The 11,518-nt window shown below is 37.8% G+C and overlaps 2 protein-coding genes across 2 annotated transcripts; one reads left to right on the forward strand and one right to left on the reverse strand.

Moving 5' to 3' along the window:
- The first annotated feature begins 325 nt into the window (after positions 1 to 325).
- Positions 326 to 7,719, forward strand: LOC147631612 (pectin acetylesterase 8-like). The gene is made up of 12 exons (XM_086808143.1): positions 326 to 903; positions 1,279 to 1,361; positions 1,490 to 1,616; positions 1,748 to 1,848; positions 2,096 to 2,182; positions 2,300 to 2,424; positions 2,900 to 2,960; positions 3,085 to 3,135; positions 3,254 to 3,331; positions 3,480 to 3,585; positions 3,871 to 4,013; positions 7,541 to 7,719. The coding sequence occupies exons 1-12, from the start codon at positions 702 to 704 to the stop codon at positions 7,643 to 7,645; spliced, it is 1,269 nt and encodes a 422-aa protein (XP_086664269.1). The 5' UTR covers positions 326 to 701; the 3' UTR covers positions 7,646 to 7,719.
- Positions 7,691 to 11,174, reverse strand: LOC147631613 (uncharacterized). The gene is made up of 4 exons (XM_086808953.1): positions 10,851 to 11,174; positions 10,688 to 10,767; positions 10,201 to 10,597; positions 7,691 to 7,909 (listed from the first exon to the last, which is right to left on the reverse strand). The coding sequence occupies exons 1-4, from the start codon at positions 11,172 to 11,174 to the stop codon at positions 7,691 to 7,693; spliced, it is 1,020 nt and encodes a 339-aa protein (XP_086665079.1).
- Positions 11,175 to 11,518: the final 344 nt, after the last annotated feature.

Consider the following 11,518-nt stretch of genomic DNA (forward strand, 5'->3'; position numbering starts at 1 on the left):
CTCAAATCCGTTTAGATATCGAGATTGGAACTTTTCTTTGGTATTCATGGACGACCTCGATCTCTTTAATAAGACACAAGAGAGAGAGAGAGAGAGAGAGAGAGAGAGAGAGAGAGGGGGCGTGTGTGTGTGTTTGTTCAGAGCAAAGGTTGGTTGCCTGGTCAAAATGGCAAGTAACGATGGAGACGCATCCTTGGAGACTGATTGGAAATAAGGACAAAGCATATCTAGATCCCAAAAGTTGTTTACAGCTAGCAGTGGAGGGGGAGGGGGGATTGGGATTTTGGACTGTTTTGATGAATAATTATTGGAGGAGGAGGAGGTATAACCATTAGCGCAGATGAATACTGTATAACCATTAGAGTAGTGTCGATACATGGCTTAGGTGGGACTCTCCCCATTCCAACACACCTTCCTCTCCCTTGACATCACAACAACAACAACAACAAAACACAAGCAGATAATTCATCGTTGTCTTGCATCGTCATGACCAAATCATTAATGGAGAGACAGACGCTAAATTACATGCTTGTCGAACGATATTGGGTTTTATCAAATTCGAATAGACTAGCCAGCCTGTGCACACAGGAGTGATTTGGAGAGAAAATATACATATATTATAGCGCAAGTTGCAAGGCTCAGCTAGTCTTAGGGTCTCCATCTTTCAATTAGCTGATTTGCTTTTTTTGTTGATTTTCGATATGGAGTACTCCTTCTCCGTCTTGTTGCAGGTGTTGGTAACTACGTTCTTCTGTGACAGCAGCAGGTTGCTTGTGAGGTTGTGCATAACCTCCGTGGTCTTTGCCGGCGGTGCATGTGCCGCTCGCGATCGCTCCCTGCTCCAAACTGTGGAACCTCCCCCCCTCATTTACCTTTCCCAATCAGCAACCCAACAGGGAGCAGGTGGGCGACCTCTCTAATCATCATTTATTCTCCTCCAATCATCGTCACAATAGCAAGCTTGTTAGCACTTAATTACCAATCGTGTTTTATATTGGACGTGTACGATGATGCATGCATAATTAAAAGATCAGATCATTGTTATTAATTTATCATTTATGTCCACATGAGTAGTTGACAAGCGATCAACTAATTATGTGGGCATGGCCTTTTTTATCCAAGCGCATGTCGAAATTGCATGCGATGGTTCTCAATTCGCATCACACTTCCTTAATCGCGCAACAAAAAGAAAGTATATAGTGATTAGAGTGCAGTCATCGGCTGTTCTTCTGCAATTCGCTCGGTGAGCTAAATTCAAAGATATCGGCTGTCGTGCAGTTTGCTTGGACGGTAGCTCGCCAGCTTACAGCCTCGATCCAGGCAGCGGCTCCGGCCAAAATAGCTGGATTGTGCATCTAGAGGTGAGGCTCATGATAAGCTAGCAGCTAATCAGTGTGATTAAATTAGTACGTCGACAACATCGATGATGCTAATTATAGCTGACCAGTTTGATTAGTGCTCAATCGGATTGGTTATTATTGTTAATCAGGGAGGAGGGTGGTGCGGCAGCACAGACGATTGCCTACAGCGAAGCACCACAAGCTTGGGATCCTCCAAGTACATGACTGCCTTTGGGTTCGGAGGATTCTTAAGCAATTCACCCTCCGCTAATCCTGGTTTAATCTCCAACTTAAACTCCACGATTATTGTGTGATGATTGGCCTTGATTAGTGATGTAATTGCGGTATTGTTGCCCTAAAGATTGAGAGGATAAAAAGTAGAAGCAACCACTTTTTCTTGTTTGCAGATTTCTACAATTGGAATAGAGTGTACGTGAGGTACTGCGATGGAGGATCCTTCGCTGGAAATGCGGAGTCGGGCGTGCAGGTTACTGGGTCGGACGGCCAGGTCTGTTTTACACCTTGACTGCTGTTTTTTACTTCATCAGATATATTAAATTTATATCTTTAAAAAAGGGTCATTAGATGTGCCAAGGAAAACCTAGCAACGCATAGCAAAACCTTTTTTGCAACAACAACATCCAATGTGTTCCCCTTCCTTGAGCGTGGGAACCCACCTAATGATTTCTCTGTGTGGGTAGTGGCCTCATTTTGAGAATCTTACTAAGCCCTCACCTTCCTCTCATTGTACATAGGTCACCACCCTTTACTTCCGAGGACAACAAGTTTGGGAGGCCGTCATTAATGATCTCCTTGGAAAAGGCTTGGCAAGTGCAGAAAAGGTAAGAACCCTCCTCAAAACCTTTCCGTGGATCATCAAATGTTGGTGTTTAAAAGGCCAAAATGCCTTACACAGTTACACATGGGTTGACTTGCTCATGCTATGATGGTCCATACAGGCCATCCTATCTGGAGACTCCGCGGGAAGCTTAGCAGCATTTTTTCATTGCAACAGGTTTCGAGATATATTATCAACACAAACCGATGTCAAATGCCTTTGTGATGGAGGGTTTTTCATGGACATGTATTGTGCAACCTTCACCCCTTTGCAACCTCATACAAGCATTTCCAACCATCTTTACAACATGCATGAGGCATTTATTAATCAAGGTTTCAAAGATTGGATGCCTTTATATTAAATACGAAGCCCTAAACAAGGACCTAAGATTAACTTACTAGTTTTTCATAGATCTATATTGTGAACCCTCCACCTTTGCACCTTACACGAGGTGTCCAATCCCATGTTTACACCTTGAAAAAGGCACACATTTATCAATATTAAATTAAAGCTGTAGGCATTTTTAGATTAAGATGACTGAACATTGATTACCATTGAGATGAAGATCACTAAACATTGATTAGGATTGAGATTAACCCACACATTTATCAAGGGTAAATTAAAGTTGTAGGCATTTATATGTTAAGATCACTAAGTTACATTGATTAGGATTGACTTCATAATTTTGAACCGAATTTCTCCACCCGTAAAATACATGCAGACCAAATATCGCGGGAGTTTATTCATTCAGGGAATTTTTTCAATACATTGTGACATTGCATGTGAGTAAAAAATTTATCAAGTTATTTCTAGCATATGTCGTGAGAGCTAGTAAAGATATATGGACAAACAAGGTGAATCCTTTACGTGTTATTCATGAACTTTAGTTTTTTCTTTGCATTATAGCAAATCACCCTTTTACCTGGAGGATGTACTTCACAAATGTCACTTGGCCAGGTACTACTAGGATAAATCACATTCTCTCATGAATATATGAATGTCTCATACAAGATTTGATTTTTTCCTTTTAAGAACATTATGTGACTAACATTTAAACTTGTGTGCTTTTGAGTAGTGCTTCTTTCCAGAATACAACCTAGGGTACATTAATGTTCCGCTCTTTATTGTGCAATCAGCTTATGATAGCTTTCAGGTAACGATTTGTGTATATTAATGTTCCACTCTTGCAATCAGCTTATGATAGCTTCCAGGCAAAGATCATAAATGGTTAATGATTTATGAGTAATACTTGAGCTTGCATAGAAACAACATGAATCTTGTTATTGCATTATTTTTTATAGGTAAAATATATCTTAGCTCCACCTTCATCATACTCAGATGGATCTTGGGATGCTTGTAGACAAGATTTATCAACATGTTCTACTTCACAGTTATCCATTATAAAAGGTAGCTTAAATATTTTTTTTAAAATGTTTTCTATTGTACTTTTTAGTATCAATATTTTTACTATTATAAAAAATTATTAGAAAATAAAATGTTGCATGGGAATATCCACAACATGAAAAACATGCCATAGTCTTAGGTGAACACCATAATAAAATATTGGCATGTTCTCAAATTTAGATTTAGTATATTGATTCCTGATTTCTAGAACTTAAGAGTCGACTTTTAAATACTCCTCTTGTTAATCAATATCCTCAAGTGATCTTTAAGGTTTTCCAAGTGTTGTAGATCAATTGAGTGGGAAGCTATTGGGAGCCCTTCATCCATTAGTAGGATCCCAAAGTTGGGGCATGCATGTGGTGTCATGTTACTATCATACAGAAGCCGAGGATGATAATATATGGAATGGCGTAACACAAGTTAATGGCATGGTATGGTCCCCTTTACCTACTCATTATTTTCCTTCGTTTTTTATACAATTGAGATATGTTATTTTATTGATTCTACATATTAAGATAAGATATTAAGTTGAATAAAATTCGTATTCTTTCTTACATGGCTTCTTGCTACTTTCAAACCTCCCCCCCCCAAAAAAAAGAAATAAATAAACAAAAAAGACAACACTTTATTTGGGATACAAATGCCACCTCATTTTCATTCATGTGGGGGCACAAAAAGCTTGTAATAAGAAGACTTTAATTTGGGCCTTAACTTGCAATAAAATTTTAATTCATAAGAATAACCAACATTATGATATTAACAATAAAATGGCCCACGACTTAAAGAATCTTTCCATCGTGCGTCTTCTATAACATTATTCACGACCCCCATTTTGAAGCCGATAGTGTCCAACCCCATGTGAAAGTTTCTGAACATTAATTATATCAAGCAATCTTTGAAATGATTTGCATAAACATCCACTAATACATTTTTCATTTTTGGAACCCATGTGTGTGTGTGTGTGTGTGTGTGTGTGTGTGTGTGTGTGTGTGTGTGTGTGTGTGTGTGTGTGTCCCTCTCCCCCATAAAGACAAGATGCTCCTTCCTATCATTATAGGTCTAAGTATGAAAATGGTTCTAAAAAATAAGTAAAGTCCCACTATAATGGAGAATTTACTTGGCAATAAAGATCGCTTCCTCTAGCTTGAGACCACAATACTCAAACGAAGTTTGTCCTTGCACTTTATATCAATATATAAAATGTACACTACTAGCCCCAATAAAATGTACACTTCTAGCCCCAATAAAAGCATATATAGAATATATGTGTGTGGGCATGCATTGTTTTTGTGTGCGTGCGCGTGTGTGTTTGTGTGTGTGTGTTATGTAATATAAATATGTGTGTGTGCTTATCCCTTCATATTTCTCATTATTTCACTAGTTCTCTTCCTCGTACTTTTTTCATACCTCATCTTACTGCTATTTGATAGGGAAAAACATATACACTCTATTGGGTGTAAAGAAAGTGCATTTCTCAGTCATCATAATCCATATTTTTAAAAAAAATATTCATAAATCATATGACTTGGTAAGATGCATGAAGTACACTCATTCAATGGGGTGATAGTTACACTTTGCATCCTTATCTCAACCATAGCAATAAAGTACACTCCTTCAATGGGGTAATATCTACACTTTGCATCCTTATCTCAATCGTAGAGCAATAAAACTACTAAGGCAAAATAGATGATCTACTGGCAACAAGGAAAGTTCAATGAAAGAAGGAAGGCATGCTTTGTTCTACATAATATCACAAGAGCTTATGAGACCATGTTTACACATTAATGGTGCAACAAACCATGCATAGTGGCATGTAAGAAATTTAAACAAAAATACAAACATAGTCTTAGTGATCTTAAAAACCAACAATTGCATTTTTTATTAATTACAAAAGAAGGCCTTAAATAGATTACAAAATATTAAAGTACCCTTGTAGATCAAGAGATCAATTGATTTACTTACACGCTAAGGCCTTAAATAGATTCCAAAATATTAAAGTAGCCTTGTAGCCTTGTAGCCTTGTAGTGCTCGAGAGATCAATTGATCTACTTGCAAACTATTTGAGTAAGAACACATGGAAGTTGTTTTGGAACCTTATAAAGCAATCAAAATGACCTTGTTTGCTTATAATAAAACTAGTCAACTAATTTACAATTTTTGCATTAGCACCATTGCTTAACTCCCATTTGGTAATGCCATTTTTTTTCCCAATATATGTAGCTTACAAAACCTGCATAAAGCATACTAGTGAGTACATTTTCATTTAAGATGATTGGAAAAGATAAATTTTCATAACAAAAACTTCATGGAGACTTAAAATTATGCTTTAGGCTACAATCAAAAAGGAAATTTTACTTTGAGCATGTTCATTTGTGAGTGTTTTTATGTACACAAAGTATGTATGATGGCATTGCAGCTTAAGCTTCTAAAACTCATTTTTTGTAATGTGTGTGTGTGTGTGTTGTGTGCATGCATGTGATGTGTATTTTTAATTTTGTGGAATGGGTTGGGAGGGGTTGTGTAATCGCTTTATCAAAAAATGTAAGCAAGAATTGACATGTAGCACACTGGCTGAATGTTTACTTTTGTAAGCATGCAAAAGTGCCATATTTGAATATGTTGTCAACTTGGCAAAAATATACATAGCATCATAAATATTTTTGACACTAGCCCTAACACTTTAAGTTGCACCAAGTTTTAGTGCTCAATTTGTTACGATGTAAAAGAAGGGAACATCAAGGCAAGACATGAGATAAGTATGTGATTGAATATATATAGAAATCACCAAGCCGAGATTTTTTATCTTAAATTGGTGGCGAGAAGGACATATAACTACCTTGCTACTTAGGCCTCACCTCTATCTCAAACTTTGGTGCATGCTATGCATATTGTTGCTCTCAGTGAGTGACCTTTTTTCCAAAGTTTTGCACATGGTAAAACTTTGAAGTGTCTTTACTTTGTGGAGAAACATTAGATTTGTTTCCTCCATTTCCCCCATGTTCTCTCTCTCTCTCTCTCTCTCTCTCTCTCTCTCTCTCTCTCTCTCTCCACGCCCCCCCTCCCCTCCCCACATTTATAAGACCTTCGCTTTTTCCTTGTCTCTCCCAATCTCTCTTTACATAGCCTCATTTCTTCCTTTCTTCTTCCTTCACCTTCTTATCTTAATGTAGAGAATAGACCCCCAAGCAAAAATAATAATACATTCATATAAGTTTAATAATTTACACTATAAGTACCAACGTAATGTCATACTTAAAAGAATGAAATGAAAAGGTTGGGTTTGCGTCGTCGAGGTCCATTATTATTATTATGCCTCAGCCATTCAGCATCAATGTTGTATGCTCTCTCTACGTCGTATCATTTTCGCTCCACAGTGCAGAACTGTAAAGGTTTGTTCCGTGGACAACTCGTCTACACTGACTCTACACCACTCCTTTTTTCCATGTAAGACCAAACAGTATAAAAATTAATTATAAGGACAACTCGTTTATACCAATCCTTTTTTGCCATGCCGAAAGGGTTACTTTGTAGGGATCAATTCACATTTGTGGACTATTTACAATAGATAGTGGGAGATAGGCATTGGCTTTTTGGTAGTTTAGCCAACATTTTAAGAGAATAGATAAGTTTTTGGGCCCTGGCCTGAGTGAGAGTGAGTGAGTGAGTGTGAGTGTGTGTGTGTGTGTGTGTGTGTGTGTGTGTGTGTGAGAGAGAGAGAGAGAGAGAGAGAGAGAGAGAGAGAGAACAATTGTTGAATAGGTCATGACATATATTGGAAGGTGATCGATCTTATCTTGATATTTTTGTGTAATTTTGCATGCATACTATTTTTTGAAGACAAATTTTTACTCTTTAGTTGTTGAGGTAATGTGAGTTGTTAAACAAAACATAAGTTTCTATTAATTACTTTTGATGGTTCATATGGGCTAATGTTTAAACTTTGTTTCTATTGACGTAGAATCTTGCTCAGGCATTCCATTCATGGTACTTTGGAGGTAACCTTGTTCAAGATATTGATTGTGCATACCCATGCAATCCAACGTGTATAAGCACATCATCTTAATTGTATGTATGTAGATATTTGTAACCTTATATCAGTGTAAATACTCTATAAAAAGAATTTACGTTCTTTACCCACTTTTGATGCCAAAAATATAGCACGAAAATGAGTGTATGTAACACCATTCCCATGTGCAAGCTTTTTCAAAGGATGATCTAAGTTACTCTCAACACCATACCCATGTGCAAGTGTTTTGAAAGGATGATCTAAGTTACTCTCTTCCTTTTCATTATCCTTGCAAACCTCTAATTTTCTACAAACTAAAAACTATGTTTCAACAAGCAAGTCCACTTTGCAATGTAACCCATAGTCTACTCGCCTTTTGAGAAGTGTAAACTTTATTAAAGATGATATTCACGTGGTTGGAAAGTACCATAAATCATTTGCATAGAAAACATGGCTATTACATCTAAGACTTGTGGTTGGATTACTATTTTGCTTATTTTAAAAAATCTACTTCTTTTGCATGTCATAACAAATATGAAATACACATGATAGCTTGTCCATCTACACAAGGAGGATACCACCCAAGAGGTCCCCACTTGCAGTTCACTAAATAGATCAGGGAATTGTGTTCTAAGTGGAGAATCTCATTTCTTAAAGATCCAAAACATTAGTAAATGTACACCAAGAAGGCGTCACAAAAATAGCGCATTGATCCCCAAAACTTTTGGACCCAATTCAAATTAAATACATTCAAGGAGCCGAGTTTGACATACAATTATCTTTACTTTGATGAGATGGCCTCACAATTTTCCAAAAAACATTAAGCCTGCCTAAATGATGAAGAACTTCATCAACAAATACTATGGCAAAGCTTAGATTCCACCATTGTAAGTACATGCCAGTTCTTATAGATCTTGGTGCACTACAAGACAATGCTGCCATACACGCGTTTCATACACGCGATAAATTACGAACGCGTGTATGGTCGCGCTTGTATTTGAATAGAATCGGGCGCGTGTATTTTAGCATTTAAGTTCGCGTGTATATTTGCATTTATCAACACGTGTATAAACGCGTTTATATACACGCAGTAATACACGCATAAATACACGATAATATTCACGGGGTAATACTCGCTATTATACATGGATAAATAAACGCTACTATACACGGATTAATACACGCATGGCAGAGAAAAACTGAAAAAAAACTGAATTCCTTTACAAAATTAAAAACTATTTTCCTTAAACCATCTCATAGTAAATTACAGTATACATCATTACACAATCCCACTACATGCATTTACAACAATGAAATATATTCAAAAATAAATCATGCATATGAGATGATAGAAATGTCATCAATTTAGAACATACAGTGACGGATTGGTTAGGGTTCGATCTCATCTTCAATAAGATCCATCCTTGCCAAACGATCAACATCAATATCCATTTGATCAATTGGTAAGGCTACGATTAAATTTATTCCACTATCGATATTCTGTACTCCATTGATAATGGTATCGATGTCCTGATCATCCTCATCAACATCACCATCATCCTCAATGGTAGGGTCATTCTCATGATCATGAGAAATGGCATGCTCATCCTCATTATCATGATCATCTCTTATTTCTTGATCATCGATCACAACATCTTCAATGGCATGTTCGACGTCATCTTCATTGCGGCTTGTTACATCCTCCATATGCTCCATATCAGTGAATGTATTATATATCACTTTGCAACGTGGTGCAATAGGGATGACATACTACCATTTGATGTCATGCACCATTGGTAGATAGATAACCTACTCAAATACACATAGTACAGTAATTAATTAGCATATCAAAAGTCAAGGGGTACGCGAGCTTAGATATATATGTACATGAAACACATTAGTAAAAAAATGCATACCTGCTCACATTGTTGTGGCAATACGAGCCTATCTTTCTTTGTTTGCCAGAACTTTGTAGAGTCAATAGTTACATATCCACTTGCATGGCGTTTTATCGTTGCATCAGGCCCTTTTTCCACCACGTTCATTTGCCATTTGACATCCAAAACATACACAAAGAAGCGACGAAAGTCAAGCCTAAATATGTCTTGGATTATGCCACAATAATCATCCATTTTTCCATTAGCTCCCTCAAAGCTACTAATGACACCGCAATCTTGTGTATTTCTCTTTTCATCAATTCTTTGTGTTCGAAAATGCTTGCCTTCACACCATATAGCATTGAACATAGAGCACTGGACCAAAATAGAAGCAATATTTGTGTAAGCAATGTGAATAAATATTAAAAGCAAATCAATTACAACTAATGCAAAACATTAGTTCTATGTACCTTTGACATGCATCCTCGTGCATACTCCCATTCTTCCGCCGTGATATGCAGCCCCTCGTCGCTCTCTGCTCTCTCCATTTCCTCATGGAAGTGTTGCTAGATGCTTAGGGTACGCCTTCCGAGAGCCATGTTGCCTCCGAAAGAGAGCTCTTTCTGCTTGCCTTTTTGTCTTTGCATCCTCATATCTTGTAACCCATCTGCTCATCACATCACTATTAAGGATACAAGTGAAATTGAGATCATCAATCAATGTTCTGTCAATTACTTTACTCTGTCCTTTTCCTTGAGGCACAATAGAGGTCATCCTCAAGTCCTCTTCATTGCTCCATAGTCGTGGCAAAGAGCTGTCCACCTGACCAAGAAATTCTGAAATATATACAAGAGACTCTTGTATCAACCAACCCTTGGCCATGCTTCCTTCAGGCCTTGCACTTTGCCTCACAAAGTCTTTTAAGGTCTTCATGAAGCGCTCTAGGAAGAACATCCAACGTGCATGCACAGTACCACATAAAGCAATTTCGTCCACTAAATGCACAATGAGATGTAGTTGACTTGTGAGAATGGTTCGCGGAAAAGTCTCCTCTACCAAACAAACCACCTCCACTGCCATAACACGCGCATCATCCAACGTGGCTGGATCAATTGCTTTGGAACTAACATATCTGAAAAATAAATAAATAGTACGTTATACCTCATGCACGTTCATTTTGCAAGGTATAATGAAGGGTGATCTGAGCATGGGTTTTACATACCTCACAAGCTCGCCCATCTTATAAATACATTTTTTCAAACTCTTATTCGCACAATGGTCGATGCTAGTAGGTAGTATGAACTGTGCACATAAGAGCACATTTATGGTTTATGGCATTACAAAATTTAATTTCAACGTACGTACAAGACTTGGAAAACACTTACTTGAAGCATCTTGTGCCAATCGTGGGACTTCAACCCATATAGTTGCTCAACGCCTCTTTTCTTAGTGGTTGTAAAGGCTCCCTTCAATGATCTCATGCATCCAGTGGGAGTACGCAAAGTGGTGATGGCTTGCTTTACCTGCTTCTCCTCTTTCTTTGATATAATCCATGGTGCAGGCGGAAGACGAACGTGCCCACCCACCTCTCGTGGCCAAGCTTGACGCATACGTCCTGCGACCCGCAAGTCCTCACGTACGCTAACATTGTCTCGTTTACCAGTAATATGTTCCCAAATACCAAATCCCACATTCTTGAAGATGTGCATGGGATCAAGAAGATGGTTGATCTTAAGATGGGTCCAATATGGCAGCCGGAAAAAAATGGAGTACCTGCACAAGGGATTGCTCTATGTGACCTTTAATCCAATTAGAGACTACACAAAACAAGATTGAAAAAACATCACTATACCTGTTCATGCCATCTGGAGGAAGAATAGTTGTAGACTCCCAAATACGCTTCCAATCTTTTGCACGAAGTGTTTGTGGAGGAATGTTACTCTTACTAGCAACATATTTAGGATGATCTGAGGGGAGAAATCGATGATGATTATCGAATATAGTCTTACACAAACCATCAGCATACTCATGTACTAACGAAGGGCCACAAACA

This window comes from Cibotium barometz, chromosome 14, assembly GCF_041138505.1.
Source record: "Cibotium barometz isolate CiBa-2024 chromosome 14, ASM4113850v1, whole genome shotgun sequence".
Taxonomy (NCBI): Eukaryota; Viridiplantae; Streptophyta; class Polypodiopsida; order Cyatheales; family Cibotiaceae; genus Cibotium; species Cibotium barometz.

Coding starts and splice junctions, on each gene's coding strand:
- LOC147631612 (XM_086808143.1), top strand. CDS start 702: ATGGAGTACTCCTTCTCCGTCTTGTTGCAGGTGTTGGTAACTACGTTC. Junction 1,849..2,095: donor TTACTGGGTCGGACGGCCAG/GTCTGTTTTACA, acceptor CATTGTACATAG/GTCACCACCCTTTACTTCCG. Junction 2,961..3,084: donor AATACATTGTGACATTGCAT/GTGAGTAAAAAA, acceptor TTTGCATTATAG/CAAATCACCCTTTTACCTGG.
- LOC147631613 (XM_086808953.1), bottom strand. CDS start 11,174: ATGCACATCTTCAAGAATGTGGGATTTGGTATTTGGGAACATATTACT. Junction 10,768..10,850: donor ATTGGCACAAGATGCTTCAA/GTAAGTGTTTTC, acceptor TTATGTGCACAG/TTCATACTACCTACTAGCAT. Junction 7,910..10,200: donor AAGGAAAAGGACAGAGTAAA/GTAATTGACAGA, acceptor GTTGAAACATAG/TTTTTAGTTTGTAGAAAATT.